The following is a 20,966-nucleotide window of genomic DNA, read 5'->3' on the forward strand; positions in this document are numbered from 1 at the left end:
GATCTGTTAAATCTATATTTAAACTTGATAATAATGATCTTAACCAGATAGCCTCCCGAACTGCTTCAAATAAAGCCATATATTCAGCTTCTGTATATGAGGCTGCCACAGAACTTTGTTTTCTGGTATTCCAGCAAATAACATCAGATTCAAACAATTTAAATACGTATCCAGTTGTACTTCTTCTATCTGACTCACTTCCACCCCAGTCTGAGTCTACATAACCAACTAAGTAATTATTAAATGTTTCTTTCTTAAAGATTAATTTTAAATTAATTGTGCCCTTAATAGGGTCTTCCTACACAACATTAAAGCGCATTTAGCATCCGTTGAACAAATGCTCCATAAGGTTTTGCCGTTCCGAATTTTCCCAAATGGGCCGGCGTTAGTTCAGCATTAAAATCTAACCACGGTTTGTTTGGCGATAGTTAGGCGATAGTTCTTCGGTGCAACTCTGATTCTTCTTCTTAATTTGACCATTCACCACGAAAATGTAAACAAATTGGCGTGGAACAAATGAGATATGGAATTTAAAACGTGGCGCCAAATCTACAAGCATGCCCAAAATAGATGTTGGCGTTTTTTCTGTATATTCTTGCCCCAATATGTCCCCAATTGTTACTATTTAATATAAACCGCCTGCCTCTACCTTATTTTAAAGATTTTGGATGCCTATACCACCTATAGACACTCTTCTGGGAATTTGCTCTTTGTTAGAGAAAAATCATTAGAAAAACTAAAATTCCTTGTCATTTAATTCATTTAAATTTAGTGCGGATAAATTCTGACGCAATCTTTCCTTTTTGCTGTTGTACAACAGCCAAAATAGTTGGTAAATGCTCCATTTCAAATTTGCAACTGCCAATTCGACAGCCTTTGTTTACGTTTTCATGAGCCACAGCTGATCGATCAGCTGTTCGGATGCTAAATGCGCTTAATACTGTCTTCCCACACAGCGCATTTGTGAGGAACGTTTGGGATTTTTCACAAATGTGAAACTCGTGTTCCCACACAACATTAAAGAGCATTTAGCATCCGAACAGCTGATCGATCAGCTGTGGCTCATGAAAACGTAAACAAAGGCTGTCGAATTGGCAGTTGCAAATTTGAAATGGAGCATTTACCAACTATTTTGGCTGTTGTAGAACAGCAAAAGGCACAGATTGCGTCAGAATTTATCCGCAATAAATTTAAATGAATTAAATGACAAGGAATTTTAGTTTTTCTAATGATTTTTCTCTAACAAAGAGCAAATTCCCCGAAGAGTGTCTATAGGTGGTATAGGCATCCAAAATCTTTAAAATAAGGTAGAGGTAGGCAGTTTATATTAAATAGTAACAATTGGGGACATATTGGGGCAAGAATTTACAGAAAAAACGCCAACATCTATTTTGGGCATGCTTGTAGCTTTGGCGCCACGTTTTAAATTCCATATCTCATTTGTTTCTCGCCAAGTTTGTTTACATTTTCGTGGTGAATGGTCAAATTAAGAAGAAGAATCAGAGTTGCACCGAAAAACTATCGCCTAACTATCGCCAAACAAACCGGCGTTAGTTCAGCATTAAAATCTAATGCTGAACTAACGCCGGGCCATTTGGGAAAATTCGGAACGGCAAAACCTTATGGAGCATTTGTTCAACGGATGCTAAATGCGCTTTAATACTGTCTTCCCACACAGCGCATCTGTGAGGAACGTTTGGGATTTTTCGCAGATGCGAAACTCGTGTTCCCACAGAGCGTCAAAGTGCATCTGGCATCCGAACAGCTGATCGATCAGCTGTGGGCTCATGAAAACGTAGACAAAGACTGTCGAATTGGCAGTTGCAAATTTGAAATGGAGCATTTACCAACTATTTTGGCTGTTGTACAACAGGAAAAGGCACAGATTGCGTCAGAATTTATCCGCACTAAATTTAAATGAATTAAATGACAAGGAATTTTAGTTTTTCTAATGATTTTTCTCTAACAAAGAGCAAATTCTCCGAAGTGTGTCTATAGGTGGTATAGGCATCCAAAATCTTCAAAATAAGGTAGAGGCAGGTGGTTTATATTAAATAGTAACAATTGGGGACATATTGGGGCAAGAATATACAGAAAAAACGCCATCAACTATTTTGGGCATGCTTGTAGCTTTGGCGCCACATTTTAATTTCCAAATCTCATTTGTTTCTCGCCAAGCGTGTATACACTTTCGTAGTGTTGGTCAAATTTTCAGAGTTGCACCGAAAAACTATCGCCTAACTACCGCCAAACAAACGGTCGTTACATTTAGATGCGCTTTGATGCAGGTCCAATTGAGAAAATTCGGAACGGCAAAACCTTATGGACCGTTTGTTCAACGGATGCCAGATGCGCTTTGACGGTGTGTGGGAAGACCCTATAACGCTGTGTGGGAAGACCCTATTAATGTTGTGTGGGAACACGAGTTTCACATTTGTGAAAAGTCCCAAACGTTCCTCACAAATGCGCTGTGTGGGAAGACAGTATAAGGTACCTCGAAACTAGTTTTAAACATTGCCAAAGTTCGCTATTGTTCTTTTCACAATAACGACTTAAAAGATTAACAGAAGTGCTTAAATCTGGTCGTGTACACAACATGATATACATTAAACATCCAATTAGGTTTCTACAAGGAGCATCACATCACTTATCAGAACTTAAAGCAATATGATTTAGTTTATTTGGAAGCGGACAATTCACTGGATTACAGTCATCCATATTAAATTTTGAAATAATACTTTTAATATATGCAGCTTGACTCAAACTTATTTGATTTCCAATTCTATCAACTTTAATTCCCAAGAAAAACTTAATCTCTTTTAAATCTGTCATTCTGAATTTATTATTTAAATAGTCTTTGAAATTGTTCAATGTTTGCAAGTCTCTAGTCGATATTACTAATTCATCTACATATAAAAGTACATATATATTCTTAGATATATCCCCTTTATCGAGGAGATATATACATGTACATATATATGTACACCGGTCTACCGGTGAATTTACAAATCCTTTTTCTTTTAATGCACTCTTAAACATATCAAACCAATATCTAGCCGCTTGCTTGAGACCGTATATTGCTTTATTAAGCTTACATACTTGATTTTGTTCGGCTTTAAGACCTTCCGGTACTTTCATATATCTCTTCTTTTAGAAAACCATTTTTTTTTTACATCCATGTGATGTACTTTAAGGTCATATTGATTAGATATACCATAGACATAATTAATCTATAACTTGAAATTCTCGCCACTGGAGCAAATGTTTCATTATAATCAATTAAATATTCTTGTGTGAAACCTCGCGCCACTAGTCTAGCTTTATATTTTATTGGCTTCCCAAATTCATTTTTTTTTATTGTAAAAACACATTTACAATCTACTATATTTTTATCTTCTGGCTTCTGTACGAGTGACCATGTTTCGTTTAAGAAATGTGAATTGAGTCCTTCCTTTACGGCATCTTCCCAGTTAATTCTATCCTTATTGAATCTTATTTCATAAAACTTATTAGGAATTGAATACAATAAAGATTGAGCATTCATTATACTGTAAGGAAGCGTCTGGGCGGCCGGGGTGATCCTCAGCGGCCCAGAGTCCCCTCACAAAATTTATAATTTTTGAGACACCCAGAACAGAGAAGCGCCGATAATTTTCTGGCCAGCTAGCGGGGAAAATGGGGAAGAAAATATTTGCACGTGATTATTTGGCCAGGGAAACTGGGCGACCCGGAATAATCCAGCGGTCAAGCCCGCGTCCGCGCCCGGAATTATCCAGCAGCGGGACGAGCGGCCCGGAATTATCCAGCGGCCACGCCCACGCCCACGCTCGGAGTGATCCAGCAGCGGGGCGCCTTCGGGACAGGACAAAGGCTCGGAGGAATCCAGCAGCCAAGGCCTGTGTCCACGCTCGGAAGAATCCAGCAGCGGGACCACTGGCTCGGAGAAAATCCAGCAGCCAGCCCCAAATCCTCGCCCGGAAGAATCCAGCTGCAGGATTGCTCAGAGGGCTCGGAATAATCCAGCAGCCACGCCCACGCCCACGCTCGGAAAGATCCAGCAGCGCGGCGTCCGTTAGGACAGGACAACGGCTCGGAGGAATCCAGCAGCCAAGGCCTGTGTCCACGCTCGGAAGAATCCAGCAGCGGGACCACTGGCTCGGAGAAAATCCAGCAGCCAGCCCCAAATCCTCGCCCGGAAGAATCCAGCGGCAGGATTGCTCAGAGGGCTCGGAATAATCCAGCAGCCACGCCCACGCTCGGAAAGATCCAGCAGCGCGGCGTCCGTTAGGACAGGACAACGGCTCGGAGAGATCCAGCAGCCGATACCTGCGTCCACGCTCGGAAGAATCCAGCAGCCACGCCCACGCCCACGCTCGGAAAGATCCAGCAGCGCGGCGTCCGTTAGGACAGGACAACGGCTCGGAGAGATCCAGCAGCCGATACCTGCGTCCACGCTCGGAAGAATCCAGCAGCGGGACAGTTGGTTCGGAAAAATCCAGCGACCAACCCCAGATCCTCGCCCGGAAAAATCCAGCGGCGGGATGGCTCTCTGATGGGCAAGGGGGAGCAGCTGACGAAACCAAAATACGAGATATTCAAGCGAGCAATGCATCTCAACGAATAAGGCGCTTATCAGCTGTTTTCACTCGGCGAGGGGAGATATACGTAAAGGAACGAGTAGGTGCAGAGGCTAGGTGCTTGCAGAGCTTTGGCGATCTGGATCATCTGGAGTTGGAGTCGGGGCTCGGTAATGAGTCCCTTACTTTAGAAGTTTCAAGTGTTGGAGCTTTACAAAATAGTTCTTTTCGCGCCTAAACGTAATTTAAAATGCATTTTTTATTTAAAAAGTTTAGTAATATTTAAAAACAGTCGCTGTAATAGGAAGCTTATATTTATTGTGGGAGTCTTTAAATTTAGAATAATTCTTGATAAAATGCTAATAATTTTAAAATTTATTAATATAACATGGAAGACAACATAAATCAAAATAGTCAAAATAGCCGCGCGTTACTGCGCATTCTTGGAAAGCAGAGATCTGGTCTAAAAATCTGTCATATAAATGCTCAAAGCCTGACTAAAAAAATTGGTATCTCTTTATCGACTCAGAAATAGATGTTATATGTATATCTGAAACATGGTTTGTCCCGAATATTTGTGATGTCTTAGTTGAATGTGACGGCTTTATCGTTCTGATCGTGAAAGTCATGGTGGAGGGGTTGCAATGTATGTGAACAAAAAATTGAAGTCCAAATTTGTATGTAAACATCCTGCTTGTAGTTCTGTGGAATATTTATTTGTAGAAATTAAATATAAGTTACAACAGACTGCAAAAATGCTGATTGGGTGCGCCTATCATCCTAATTGTCGGACCAACTATGACAACATTACAAGTATCCTAGCTGATTTGTCAACAAAATATGCAGATGTTATTCTTGCAGGTGACTTTAATAGTGGTTTAATAAGAGAATCACATCTTACAAATAATATGGAGTCGCTAGGGTTAAATGTAGTAAACACTACTTCCCCTACGCATTTTTGCAACACTCGCAGCTCATTACTAGATGTGTTCTTTGTGACTAATACTGACAAAGTAGCTTTATATGACCAGCTAATCGTCCCGTCTTTTTCGAAACATGACCTCATCTTTCTGACATACGCAATTGACCTTTTATATCATGACAATACCATAGTCTTTAGGGACTTTAGAAATATAAATTATGAACATTTAAATGAAACCTTTAACTGCTGTAATTGGGATGGCCTATATTTACTCGCAGAAGTTGACGATCAAGTAAAGTACCTTCAGGATAATATACTTAACTTGTATAACAGCTGCGTTCCGGTTCATAGAAAAATAATTCGTGCAACGGAGAAACCATGGTTTCATAATGGCATTCGGAATGCGATCAATGAACGCGACAAAGCTTTCAAAAAGTGGAAGAGGTATAGGACATCACATGAATATAGGAAATTTAGTTTGTTGAGACAATCTGTAACTAAGCTCATTGACATTGCTAAAAGCAGCTACTATTCCCGTAAATTTGTAAGAACATCTTCTACTCAAGAAACATGGAAAACAATAAAAAGTTTGGGAATAGGAAAATCCAAAGGGAGGGTGGAACAGGACATATATGTGAATGAACTAAATAAACAATTTATAAAATGCTCAGTACCTGAAGTTCTTGACAATCAATACTTACAATTTGCACCTGAAATCGTCTGTGATAATAGGTTTAGGTTTGTGACTGTTAATCAATGTGATATTCTACAGACTATACTTGACATTAAGAGTGATGCGACTGGACTTGACGACATTAATCCGAAATTTATCAAAATTTTGTTACCTAGGATTCTGCCTTATTTAACTCATATATTAAATAAAGCATTAACAACCTCGACTTTTCCTGACTGCTGGAAAACGGCAAAGATTATTCCGATTCCAAAATCAAATACTGACTACAGACCTATATCGATCCTGCCGTACCTTTCTAAAATATTAGAAAATATAATGGCAAAACAAATAAATAAATTTCTCACTGACAATGAAATGCTAAATAATAATCAGTCTGGATTTAGGAAAGGTCGAAGCTGTACTACAGCTATATTAAAGATTACTGACGACATAAGGAAACAAATGGACGATAGCAATGTCACATTTTTAGTTTTACTGGACTATAGCAAGGCTTTTGACACTGTAAACCATAATATTCTATGTTCAAAGTTACGTAATATGTTCCATTTTTCAAAAACTTCTGTTAAGCTTGTGTCTTCGTACTTAAATAATCGTCGTCAATCAGTTGTTCTATCTAATGTATCGTCGGAATTTGGAAATGTCACTCGTGGTGTCCTACAAGGTTCAGTACTTGGTCCACTGTTGTTTACACTGTATGCTAATGACCTACCATCTGTGTTGTCAGAATGTAATGTGCATCTGTATGCCGATGATGTCCAAATGTATGTGAGTCGTCCTTTAAATAGATAGGCCACACAGAACGATTGACTGTAGTGAATTTATTGACGAGTTATCTTCTTTATGTTCTGAATACTCTGACGTTTTAATAACTGGGGACCTGAATAGTAATATGCTAAGGGAACGACAATTAAACTCTGAAATGGAAAGTCTTGGACTACAACTAGTAAATAAGACTCTACCAACACATTTTACGACGAATTCAAATACACTTCTAGATGTTTTCTTTGTCAGCAATACAGACAGAATTCTTCTTTATGACCAGGTCTCAGTGCCGGCTTTCTCAAAACATGACCTAATATATATGACGTACGAATTTAACCCTAACTGTACTGACCATACAATTTTCTATAGGGACTTTAGGAACATTGACTTTGAACTTCTAAGTCATGAATTGGATTCTTATGATTGGGACCCTATGTACAATTTTAGTGACGTTAACTCCCAACTGCATTATTTAACGTACTGCATTGACTCAATGTACGAAAGGTTTGTGCCACTTAAGCAAAAGGTTCTTAAAGCCAAAGATAATCTGTGGTTCAATAATGGTATTGCTGCAATGATCAATCGACGCGATATTGCCTATAGACGCTGGAAAAGATACAAAATTGCAAGTTACTATGACGAATTTAAGTCTTTGAGAATGACTGCTAACTTGATGATTGCCAATGCAAAGAGCAATTATTTCGCTCAAAAATTTACCAGTACAATGACAATGAAACAAAAATGGAGAGAACTTAAAATGTTGGGAATCGGAAAATCAAATCACAATAGCAAATTAGACATAGACCCCAATGATCTCAACAGAAAATTCCTGCAATCAAACGTACCTGAAACACTGACTAACCCTTATTTGGACATGACTGTGAATAATATTTGTGATAATAGCTTTAGTTTTATGTGTGTTTCGCCGTGTGACGTTCTAGAATCAGTCCTTTCTGTAAAATCTAGTGCTGTTGGGCTTGATAATGTTCATCCCAAATTTATAAAAATTATATTGCCAAAGATTTTAGACAAAATAACATATGTGTTCAATTCTGTTTTGACTATGTCTAGTTTCCCTATCTGCTGGAAATCAGCCAAAATTGTTCCTGTCCCAAAAACTAACGGCGAATATAGGCCGATATCCATACTGCCATTTTTATCGAAAGTCTTTGAGCAACTATTGGCCAAACAGATCAACTGGTTTCTGAGACAAAACACCCTAATGTGCAATAACCAATCTGGCTTTAGACAATTTAGAAGCTGTACCACTGCAATAATAGATATAACTGAGAGCATTAGACAAAAACTTGATGACAAACATGTGACGTTATTAACTCTTTTGGACTTTAGCAAAGCCTTTGACACGGTTAACCACGAAATTTTATGTACGAAGCTTTCAAAGTTCTTCTCATTCGCGGACACTGCTGTTAGATTAATTTCGTCATATTTATATGGCAGATCGCAAACTGTGATCACTGACACTGGACCATCTGACGATATGATCTTGACGCGAGGTGTACCTCAAGGCTCTGTTCTTGGTCCACTACTGTTTTCTATGTACGTGAATGACCTCCCGAGTGTACTAACCAATGGTAATCTTCATATGTATGCTGACGATGTTCAAATGTACGTTAGTTGTCCTGTTGCTAGAATTTTTGACTGTGTAGATGTATGTAACCTTGAATTGTCAAATATTAGTAAGTGGGCAAACATGAATGGACTCTCCCTTAATCCGTCAAAATGTAAATGTTTAATTGTTAGTAAAAGATCGTCAAATATTCCAAATCTTCCTCGTCTTCGTGTTAATAATGGCTGTATTGAGTATGTTGAGCAAGTTGTTAATCTAGGTATTACTATGACTAATAACCTTTCATGGAGTGCACATGTCATAAGGGTATCCGGGAAAATATACGGCCTACTTAGGCAACTCTACATGACACAAAAGTACCTATCGGCTGATATGCGGCTTATGATTGCAAAGGCTTATCTCATACCTTCTCTAAGTTATGGGATAGAAATTTTCGGGAACTGTGATGCTGCCTCCCAACACAAATTAAACATTGCATTTAACAATATTGCAAGATACATATTCAATATTAGACGAGGTGATCCCATTACGGCAATGGCCAATAGCATATACGGATTTAACTTTAAAATCTGGAGCAATACCAGAAATTTAATTCTTTTGCATAAGGTAATAAATACAAGAGAGCCCAGTTATCTATTTGAAAAGCTAAAATTTGGAACATCAGCAAGAACCAATAATCTCATTAATTTTCGTCATAATCTTTCGTCTTCTGAACGCCACTTTTTTATTCACACTATTCGCTTGTGGAATGAACTTCCTCAAAATTTAAAAACAATAAGAAGCACGCCGCAATTTAAGAATAATTTACTAAAGTTTTATAGAAATGAAAACTAGACATAATAAAATAAATGTTCAATTATAACATAAGGACATTAAAATTGTTAGAATAAGATATACATGTATTTCAATCTTGTGTAGTTTTAAGACAGATAAGAAATTTTTAAAAAATTGACCCGTTGTGACTATCGCACTAATTTATAAGTTTTAAACTTGTAGCGTTAGGAATTTATTTACCAATAAATTAAATTAAATAAATTAAATTATCCGTGAACTTGCTCGAGTAAATGAATGGGCAATCAAAAATGGACTAGGCATTAACCCAAATAAGTCTAAGTGCCTCGTAATAAGCAGAAAATAAAGCTAGACAATATCGAACCTCTTCACATTAATAACAGTCCATTAGAGTATGTCGAAAAAGCCGTAAATCTTGGATTTACATTCAACAGGACTCTTACATGGAACGATCACATTGCAAAGGCAATAGGAAAAGTATTTGGAATACTGAGAGCATTGTCTGTGACTAAGGGTTGCCTGACTATAAATGTTCGTATGTTAGTAGCAAAAACATGTTTAGTTCCGTGTTTATTTTATGTTTTAGAAGTTTTTTCAAATTGTGACTCGATTAGCCAAAATAAAATAAAAATAGTATATAATAGCATCGCAAGATATATATTTAATTTGGCACGAATGGAACATGTGTCGGGTTATGCCTATAAAATTTTTGACGTAGAACTTAGCGGATGGATAAAGATGAGAATATTGACATTTCTTCACAAATGAATATTTAAGAAAGAACCAGCATACTTATTTGAAAAATTAACATTTACTGCGTCTAGAAGACTAAACAATCTAATTTGTATAAGGCCCAGATCCCTGACATCCGAAAGACAATTTTTTATTAATGCTATTAGATTATGGAATCAGCTACCCAACAACATTAAAAATATTAGCAATGCTACGCAATTCAAGGAAAAGGTACTCTCACAGTTTAAATAAGTCCCATAAATTAAATTAAATTACAGCGACTTAGGAATAGGATTAGGATTAAGTTAAAATATACTAAATAATAAAAATAATAATAAACTTTAAATTGTTAGATTAAGAATATCATATGCACAAATTTTGTTTAGATTTAAGCTTTATGACAGAATGTATTGTAACCCTTTGTGACTAGCGCTCTAATTTATAAGTTTTAAACTTGTAGCGTTAGGAAGGCAAATAAAATCAAAATCAAAAGATCAAAAAATCAAAAGGGGACCGGCGGCCTCGCTGCAAGTCCGGACTCGGAAAAATCCAGCAGTCACGGGCTCCTGTTCCCGTCCGGCTTTCGCCCGCACCCGGAATTACTCCCGTGCTACGGGGAAAGCAGGAGGGGAATTGGTCACTGCCGGCGAGGGGCGCCGGCCCGCGAACGAAGACAGGAAAAACGCGCAATTTGATTTGGGCACATGTTTTCTAATTGGTAGTTTTATTGGAAAAAATAACTTCTGGCGGCGGGTGTGGGATAAGTTCCCCAATATATTTATACTTAATGGCCGGCGGCCATGCTCACCCTGGCGGGTTGTCCTTCGAGGTCCTGCAGGATAATTATTCACGACGCGGACACGTGGTTTCTCAGCGACACTTTTCACTTAACTTCGGGAGCGGCACAACTTGCGAGATCGAGACTTTGGCAAGGATTAAATTGACCTAATTTCCGCAGTGTGGCCGTGACCTAATTCCTGCCGGCAGCGCTGCCGCGATCGATCCTGGCGTTGCCAGATGCTGACACTATCGCCGACAGCGTTGCCACTTGCGCGCGTAACTTCAAAGCTTAGTGCTCGTTTTGAACTTCCCTTCGCGGGGTTTATTTGGCTTCATGCCGTGGGCTTCATGCCGGGTGATGTGTGTGTGTGAGTGTGTGTGTGTGTATGGCTTCATGCCGGGTGTGCGTGTGTTTTTTTATATTCCATTTATTAACAACATCAAATCTTAGTAATATACAAATAACAACAAAAAGAACGAAGACTGCGAATTGTTGGTTTGAAGGCTGCTTTGTTTTACAGTGTAGAGGGCCTTGGTCGCGCGGTACCGCCGCTAGGCATTGCTTCGCGCGAGGTACGGGCCACCTACTCCGCACGCATCCTTCTCTCCGTCTCCAGGGTCCTCAGCGTTTTCATGACGCTTGCCACAAAAGTTGCAGTCGCGTCCCAGGCCTTCTGGCTGCCAAGCATAGTGGGGACCAGGTTGTCAGCTCCGATGGCAGCGCCCACGACTTCCTCCAATGCTAGCCGCTCGTGGTGAAAGCGATGGCATTCGAAAAGAACGTGGTGCGCGTTCTCTTCGACTCCGGTCCCGCATTCCGGGCAGTGGTCCTCTGAGTCGTGGCCGAAGCGTTTGAGGTAGCTCCGAAAACAACCGTGCCCACTGAGTGCCTGTGTCAGGTAGAAGTCTACCTCGCCGTGCTTTCGGTTGATCCAGCTTTGGATATCAGGAATCAAGCGGTGAGTCCAACGGCCCTTTGTGGAACTGTCCCACCTGGACTGCCACCGGGCGATGCTCCTGCGTCTGGCGCTGCTCCTGACCTCGCGCCTCACCGAAGAGTTTCCCGGCTCGCGTGAGAGGCGGGCTTCCTGAGCTTCTCGAACCAGCTCGCATATCGGCACTTGCCACGCTATGACTAGGGCCGCGTCGTCGGAGACAGTCCTGAAGGCGCACGCTACTCTTAGAGCGCATAGGCGGTAGGTTCCTTCTACACCCCTCACATAGCTCGTGACTTTCACAGCCTCCGCCCAGGCTGGGGCTGCATAGAGGAGTTGCGACGTGACGACGCTCATGAGCAGCTTCCTCTTGCACTGCTTGGGCCCCCTGGTGTTCAGCAGGATCCTGGAGAGGGACCTTGCGGTTTCGCTGGCCTTCTTGTGAACATACTCTAGGTGTTCTCTGTAGCAGAGGCGTGTGTCCAGGATGACGCCCAGGTACCTCAGTGCGCGCTGGGAGGTGATTGGAAGTCCACCTACCCGGATCTCCGCCGTTTCCACGCGCTTCCTGCTGGAGATCAGGACTGCTTCGGTCTTGTGCGAGGCCAGTTCGAGGCCGGCGACTGCAAGCCAGGACTCGACCGCACGGATCGCACTATTTGCCGCTCTCTCCGCATCTGCCAGCTCCTTCGCCACGACCACCAGCGCCACGTCGTCGGCAAAGCCGACGATAGTGGTGTTCGAGGATAACGGGAGGTTTAGCACCCCGTTATACATCGTGTTCCAGAGCAGCGGTCCCAGAACGGAGCCTTGCGGGACTTCGGCTGAGACCTCGTGCGTTCTGGTACCCTGAGACGTGTCCACGATGAGACTCCTCTCGCTGAGGTAGCTGCGGACTATCCTTAGCAGGTAGCCCGGGATGCTGAAGGCTTCCAGAGCCTCCAGTGTCCGCCTCCAGTCCGCAGAGTTGAAGGCGTTCCGGATGTCTAGAGTAACTACCAGACAGTATTCCTTGGCGCCTTTTTTCCATCTTGCGCCAGCGATGGCGTTCGCGGCCAGGTTTGTGACCGTTTCAATGGCATCCAGGGTCGATCTCCTCTTCCGAAAGCCGAATTGGTTTGTCGCGAGCCCACCAGCGCGCTCTATCGCTGCCTCGCTGACACTAAGATCTCCTGCTCCGAGACCGGGCATATCTCCATGGACTCGCTGCTCACATGGAAGTTGAGCGGTTGCCCAGTCGGAAATAGCACCCGGACTATGCCTTCGAGAGCCTCAGGGTCAGTTGGCGCCTTGCTGCAAGCGCTCACTCGCTTTACAACTTTCTGGTAGGCCCCGCCCCATGGGTCCTTCTCGACATCGTCGCATAACTTAAGAAAGCCTTCTCGCCTTATCGCCTTCTTTAGAGCCGCCCTTGCGATCCTTTAAGCCTCACTGCGGGCTGGTAAGCTCGGAGAGCCGCGCGCTCTCTGGACTTTCCTCCTAGCTCGGAGGCAAGATGAGCGGAGGTTTGCGATGTCATCGCTCCACCAGTACACCGGTGCGTGATGCTTCCGGAAAGATTTCCGTTTCTGCATACTTGCATTGCATGCACGCTCGACCGCGGCCGCCAGTTTGAGCGCAGCATCGTTAGCGCTGTCCGTTTCGTCTGTGGCTAGTCCCGCTAAGGCGCTTGAGAACGCTTGGGCGTTGAGCGTGTCTTGCCGATATGCCTTATTTGCGCTAGGCGGAACCGATCTGCGGGGTGAGTTCTCGCCGAGGGAAACGAGGATGGCCTCGTGGTCGCTGGCTGTATAAATTTCGCTAATTCTCCACCTGGCTTGGCAGGCTAGTGCGCTGCTAGCGTATGTAAGGTCAATTATGGACCCTGCTCCCGCCCTATTGAAGGTTTGCTGGGTACCCTCGTTGAGCAGAGCGATGTCAAGGGAAGCGAAAGCCTCCAGGATGGTGCGGCCTCGGGCGTTGGTTGAGGGCGACCCCCAATCCTGTGCCCATGCGTTGAAGTCGCCGCCCACTATTGAGTTGCTTCGTCCCCGGATGTCGTCGCTGAGCGCGTCCATGATGCTGCTAAACGCCTCCAGGGTGAGGCTCGGAGCCAGGTAGCAGCTATACACCCACACCCTTCCAGCTCTACCACGAACAAAACCATCCGCCGATCTGACGTCGGACAAGTGAGTGTGTTCCCGTCCACACATCCATAGCGCAGCCTTGCCGGATCGGTCCGTGGCCCAGCCGTGTGTGCTAGGAGCCTTGTATGGCTCGCTGAGCACCGCCACGTCCAGGTCGCGCACTGTCTGCATCAGCAGGTCCTGCGCGGCCCTGCAATCATTCAGGTTCAGCTGAATCAATTGCATGACTCATTACGGGGGCCGGCTCCACTGCTGCTGAAGCTCCTTGACAGGCAACTTTTGCTGCCTGCCTGGTGCCTCGTCTCCTTCTTGCCGGAAGCAGCGCAGATAAAGCATTTTGGCTCGTTAGAGCATTTTGCAGCTTTATGGCCCTTTTCCCCGCATCTTATGCAGCACCCACTCCGGTCAGTCGCACTTTTGCAGTTGGATGCCAGATGACCTGCCTCGAGGCACCGATAGCATCTTGGGGGGCCCGTCCTTTCCCTGATCGAGCATGAGGACCAACCTATGCGCAGTTTTCCTCTCCTCAGCACCGCCTTAGCCAGGGAGCATGGAAGGCTTATTACAGCCGTCTGGGACTCGGCATAACCCGGGCGGATGCTTCGCACCTTGACCTTTGCCTTATCCAGGCTGTACTGCTCGGCGATCGCAGCCACTAGCTCGGGCTCCCTAGTTAGGGCGTCTAACTCTCGGATCTCGAGTACTGCCACATTCGAGTCCTCCGACATGGCTCGCACCTCCGCCGAGTCGCCGAGCACCTGCGCTATGCACGTACGCATGGACTCTGCACTCTCAGCGCTCTCCTTCGCCATCTCCAGCAAGAGGTTGCCGTTTGTGGTTCTTCTCACCTTCTTTACGCAGCTTCCCAGGCCGGAAAGCTGGCTGTCTCCGCTTCTGGTGACTATGGCCAGGATCTCGCTATACGTCTTCCCTTTCGCAGCTATGATGACTGCGTCCGGCCGGGATCGAGGAGGAGCATCGTTTTTCTTACGCCTCTTTTTCCTCGTAAATGTTCTCCAGGCGCTCTCTTCTGATTCGGTGCCTCCAGTAACCGGGCCTATGGGCAGGGGTGGGTTCGGGGCCCTGTGTTTGGCCGCGTTGGCCATGGGAGACCGGCTGGTGGAGGGTTTGTCCGAACTATTGGCTCCAGACGGCATGGGAGCGCGCCGCTGTTGCTTCGCGCTCGCGTTCGCTGCCCTTATTTGCAGTTTCTCTGCTTTGGGCGGAGCGCGCTGGGCCTCCGTTTGCGATGCTCCATCTTTGCACCAGACTTTGGGGGTCTGTTGCTCGGCGTCCCGTCTCTGGGTGCCCTCTTCGATGCTCCCACCACTACATTTGTGGCACGTAGTTTCGGGCTCTGGGCGATCCGTTTCCTCTGTCTCCCTGGCGGAGTTAAGCCACTCGCCTATGTTGGCTTGCAACTTTCACCCTCGCTAGCCTGGTCTTCATTGCCAGGGTTATGTGCCGGACCTGCTTGACGTTGATATCGTCGAGGACATCGTCCAGAATCTTGCCCAATTCCGCGATGTTTTCCAGGCACTGGGATGCCCTGCATCTCTTCGGCGGTGTGACTCGCTGAGAGCCTGCTGGGCTGGCGGCGTCCCGTGACCTTTTTGGGGTTGGGGAAGCAGCAGTTCCGCTGCCCGACGGAGCCTTGCTCACAGGGAGGGTCGGGGATCTTACAGTCCTGCTACTCCTCCTGAATGCCATGGGACCGTCCTTCATGTTTTCTTGGCTTGGCGTAGTAACTTCCGTGGCGGCCAAGTCAGCCACCGCCACGTCAGTGCTTCGGGGAATGTTATGTAGGGCCTCCAGACTCCATGCCCTAGCCGCGGGATCTCCCGCGGGTGGATTTCCACTTGAGTGGTTGCCACCTGGAGTAGTTTCGTTTATCATGGACATTCCTTTTTAAGTGCATTTTGGCCCAATGCGAGGGCTGCATTTTAGACCTTCTGCCAGGTAGAATTAGCTGCCGGCCATTATGGCTCAGACGCAGACCAGGCAGCCGCCCAATATGGGTCAGACGCTGCCTGGGTTTGGGATTGGGAGCAGCTGGTGTCTGCTGCCAGGTTTGGTCTTCTGCCGGCCACTGTGGCACAGACGCAGATCACGTAGCCGCCCATTATGGGACAGACGCTACGTGGAGGAGTGTGGAGGGAAGGCGTGTGCACTTTTGGGGTCCCTCGTGGGTCATGGGTTTCCCCAAGACTTGGCAGGTGGGGGTTATACCGCCCCTGCTCGGTCGCCAGAGCCCCGATTTTTAAGGTGGGCCGCAGGGCGGAGGGGTTGGCTGTTGGTCAGCTCCTTGACCTTTACCACCATTTAGTCCCCTGTGCTTGCCTTGGGCACGGGTTTCGTGCCGATCCCACATCCTCGAACCAAGGATCAGGGGCAGCAGCCCTAAAAGGTATGCTACCTCCTCGATTGGAGTGAGACGTGTACGTGCTGCAGCAAGCAGCTAACGTCAGCATCAACGGATGGCTCTACAGCGCCACCTACAGGTCAGGTCCGCTCAGCGCCACCTGGTGGCGGCGGGGAGTTGCCAGACCGGGGCGGAACCGAGTGCTTCATAACACTGGATCGCAGCTGATCTTGCAATCAGCTGTAGTGACTGGCAATTAGCTGCGGGGGCAGCCACATTAACCGCGGGAGTAAATTTCACCGCAGGAGGCAACAACAATGTGGAAAGTAGGAAATGCTCTCACCGCTTTCCTCTCTCACCGCCGGCCCAAATCTCTGGATTGGAAGATCGGCTTCTCCTGGTCCTCCGTGGTCACCCGAGGCTGGACGTGCTCCAGGTAACTTCCTTCGACTGGCCTGCAACACTTTTCGCGAGTGCAACCCACTCACAACGCGGGTTCCGCGGGAGCGCCTCCGCGGTGCAGCCGTACTCGGCAACTTCACACACAACAACCCCCGTGTGTGAGTGTGTGTGTTTTTTTTTTTTTAAATTCGTTTATTTAGCATTAGGGGGGGGGGCATGTACATAAGGGAAGGGTGTGGGTTAACATTAGAAGGGGGGCAGTTCACTCGCGCGGTACGGCCGCGAAGCATTGCTTCGCGCGGGCGCCGCTCCCAGACTAAGACTCCTCCTGATTCCTGCGCCTCTCCTCGATCCTGAGCTTACCCATGATCGCGGCGGCAAAGCTGGAGACTCCTTGCCAGTTTTCCTCGCTCCTCAACATCACTGCAATGAGGTTTTCCACGCTAATGCTGGTATGTAGAAGGGACACCACCGCGCGCCGCTCGCTCTCGAATTTAACACACGAGAACAGCGCGTGCTCAGCTGTCTCCTCAACGTCCTGGCCGCATCGACTGCAGCCTCCACTCTCCTCGTGGCCGAACCTATGTAGGTAGCCCTTAAAGCACCCGTGGCCACTAAGTACCTGGGTCAGGAAGAAATTAACCTGTCCGTGTTTTCTCATGGTCCACGTCTCCAGGCACGGGATTAGACGGTGCGTCCACCGGCCTTTTGTGGAGGCATCCCAACGTGATTGCCACGCTGTTAGCGTCGCCATTTTCGCCTCTGCTTTTGCCTCCTTCTTCTCGCGGGGCGACAGGGCTTGCCCGTGGACCTTCTTGAAGACGTCGGCCTGTTCCTTGGCAAGCAGATCTATCGGCGGGGTGCCAGCTATGACTAGCGCCGCCTGATCAGAGACCGTCCGAAACGCACTGCAAATGCGAAGAGCGGCCAGACGGTGTGCGGCCATCAGCCCGCGGCCGTAAGAAGGCGTCGCCATGGCGTGACTCCATACGGGGGCTGCATATAGCATAGTTGCTCTAGCTGCGCTCGCTAAGAGGAGCTTGCTCGCTTGTCTTGGGCCGTGATGGTTCAGCATGATCCTTGAGAGTGCTCTCACTGTCGTGGCAGCCTTGGAGCTTGCGTAAGTCAGGTGTTCCCTGAAGGAGAGTCTGGTGTCGATCATCACTCCTAGGTATTTAATAGCTCTAGAAGATCTGACCGATGCATCGCAGACCCGCACGCTTGCCACCTCCACCTTCTTCCTGCTGCTCACCAGGACGGCTTCGGTTTTCTGCGGCGCTAGCTGCAGTCCGGCGTTCGACAGCCACTCGTTGATTATGGCTATGCTCAGGCTGCTGGTCTCCTCTGCTCCTGCGATCTCCTTTGCGACGGTGACCACCGCTATGTCGTCTGCGAAGCCCACAATCTCCGTTCTCCCTGGTAGTGGAAGCCGGAGGACGCCGTCGTACATTGCATTCCACAAAAGTGGCGCAATCACGGACCCCTGTGGAACACCGCACGACAGCTCGACCGCTTGAGTACCGCTGTCCGAGTCTATCTGCAGCACCCTGTCGTGAAAGTAATTTCGCATCAGGTTAAGCAGATAGGTGGGAACTCCGAAGTTGGACAAGGCATCCATTATCCGGCCCCATCTCGCCGTGTTGAATGCATTGCGTATGTCCAGGGTGACAATAAGGCAATACTCCTTAGAGCCCCCTTTCCAACCACCTTGGAGATGGCGTCGACGGTAGACTTGGCCTTTCTGAACCCGTACTGGGAGTCAGAGAGACCTCCTGCCGCTACGATAGCCCTCTCCAGTATCGTGCTGATTAGGTGTTCCAGCACCTTACCGGCCCCGTCTATCAGGCAAATGGGTCTGAAGGATGCTGGATCATCCAACGGCTTTCCCGGCTTGGGCAGCAGAACCAGTCTCTGCGCTTTCCATCTTGAGGGGAAGAGCCCCTCCCGCATGCATTTGCCGAACAGCACCGCGAATATGTCCGGGCGAAGACAAATGGCTAGCTTGAGCGCCCTGTTGGGAATGCAATCCGGGCCTGGCGCCTTCGTCGCCTTGATCCTACCCGCCATCGCCAACATCTCCTCTTCGGAGACGGGCTCGAGCTCATGCATCGGGTAGTTGCCAGCCCCCGTGGCAAGCTCAGGGTTAGACATCCTGGGGAATAGATGCGCAACTATCTTCCCGAGGCTTTCCGCGTCCAGTGGGGCGCAGTTGTTTGCTCTGCCGACTTTCTTTACAATTAATTTGTAAGCGTTCCCCCACGGGTCTCGGTCCGCTGCCACGCACAGCTCCAGAAAGCATTTTCTCTTGCTGCCCTTTATTGCCGCCTTGAGAGCTCTTCTGCACCGATGGTATGCCTCGCGCTTTACTTTACGCTTCCACTCTCTGCATCCTTAGTGCAAAGGCTTGGGTGTCGAGCAAGTCGGCCTTGAAGCTTTTGCGCTGCTGCGCGGGGGGAGGTGGAGGAAGCGTACTGCGAACATCCAGCGTGGTGAAAATTGCCGCGTGGTCACTTGCCGTGTACACCCCGCTAAGTATCCACCTGCACTGCCCAGCTCTCGAGCGACTGGCGAAGGTGAGGTCCACCACCGATCCTGCTCCCGACCTGCTAAAAGTGTGCTCCTGACCTACGTTGAGTAAGGCCACATCTAGCGTTAAGAGCACTTCTAGGAGTGTTCTGCCACGGGCGTTTGTGGTAGCGCTACCCCAGTCGACCGCCCAGGCGTTGAAATCTCCCGCAAGCAGAGTCGGAGAGCGGCCTCTTGCGTCAGCGGCAAGCCTGTCCAGGATGACAGCGAACTCAGCTAGCGTGAGGCTAGGGGCGAGGTATGTGCTGTAGACCCACCAGCCTCCAACTTTGGCACGCACGAAGCCATTGTCCGCGTGGACGTTTTCCAAACGCAGTGACGTGGTTCCGCAGACCCACAAGGCCGCCTTGCCGGAGCTATCCACGGCCCAGTTGTGATTGCGACCACCTCTGTACGGCTCGCTTAGCACTGCGAGATCGGTTCCGTATTCTCGGACCGTCTGCGACAGCAGGTCTTGCGCTGCCGCGCAGTGATTCAGATTAATCTGAATCACTTTCATGCCCTGTGTTTTAGGCCATCTCTGGACGACGCCACCAGTGGGCTGGAGCGGCTTCCGGCCTGGTGACTCGTGTCCTTCCTTTTGAGCTGCTCGCACTTGAAGCAGTTCGCTGGATTAGGGCAGTCTGCTGCCTTATGCCCTTCCTTCCCGCATTTAAAGCAGGCCTTGCTTCTATCTACGGACACCTGTAGCACTTAAGCTGGGGCTCCAGCTCCTTGATCCGGCACCTGGTCCATCCGACCTTAACTTTGCCAAGTTTGATGAGCGCGCCTGTGGCAGGAACCGCGAAGGTTGCGGCCTGGCTACCTGAGGCCAAGGCGCGTATCCCTTTTATTGTCACCGAGTTCGGGGGGAGGTCCGCCTGCTTGACTAGCGCATTCGCTAGCTCCTCCTTTGTGGTCAGCTCGTCCAGGTCCCATATCCGGAAAACGGCCTGGGGCGTCATTGTGCGGATCGTGGCTCCGGCTCCCAGTGCTTTGCCAATCAGCTCCTTAAAGCCGCTGGTTTGGGCCTGCGAGTTGCGCTTAATCTCCAGTAGCAATTCTCCTTTAGCTGTCTTTCTGACTCTGGAGACGCTATCGCCAACTTCATCCATCCTGGCGTCCTTAGCTCGCGTAACCAGACCGAGCACGTCGCTGTAAGACATGTCTGGAGGAGGGCTTATGATCAGCGCATCCTTCCCACGTCTTTTGGGCCTCTCACGCCGGCCTGCTCCGGGATGAGCTCGTCGTGTTTGCTCGATGGGCGCCTTTCCGTCTCCTCCATTGGTGCCCTCCGCAATCCTCCTAGGAATCGGTGGTTGCGAGCTCCTCACCATGTGGCGTTTAGGGTCGCTTCCCTGGTCTCGTTTGTCCGGACGGACACGCCTGTTCGGAGAGGTTTGGGCTGACTTGTCGTGGCGCGGAATACAGACTTGGTCTGTCTGGCACCCGCGTTCCGCAGTTTCCTCGCTCCGTGTGTGGGGGGGCCTTGCCTCCGGGTTGCGCATTAATGCTTCCTGGAGCTCCTTAAGCCTGGCGAAGGCATTCTTCATACCCTGGTTGATGCTCCGCACCTTCTGCTCGTTGACCTTCGTAAGCAGGTCTTCGAGGATCACCCCCATCTCCACTAGCTGTGGCTGGGGGGCTCTGTGCCTCTTAGTAGGCTGCTCAGTCCCTGATGGACTCGGGGAGTCCCTGTTGCGTTTCGCTAGTGGGGTACACGAATTGT

The 20,966-nt window shown here is 47.5% G+C and overlaps 1 protein-coding gene across 1 annotated transcript; it reads right to left on the reverse strand.

Annotated features, from left to right (window-relative positions):
- Window positions 1-19,040: 19,040 nt before the first annotated feature.
- On the reverse strand, window positions 19,041-19,757 carry LOC121502801 (uncharacterized). Its single transcript, XM_041776536.1, has one exon. It carries the CDS (start codon window positions 19,755-19,757, stop codon window positions 19,041-19,043), a length of 717 nt encoding a protein of 238 aa, XP_041632470.1.
- Between the last annotated feature and the right edge of the window lie 1,209 nt (window positions 19,758-20,966).

This window comes from Drosophila kikkawai, chromosome 2L (assembly GCF_030179895.1).
Source record: "Drosophila kikkawai strain 14028-0561.14 chromosome 2L, DkikHiC1v2, whole genome shotgun sequence".
In the NCBI taxonomy this organism is placed as follows: Eukaryota; Metazoa; Arthropoda; class Insecta; order Diptera; family Drosophilidae; genus Drosophila; species Drosophila kikkawai.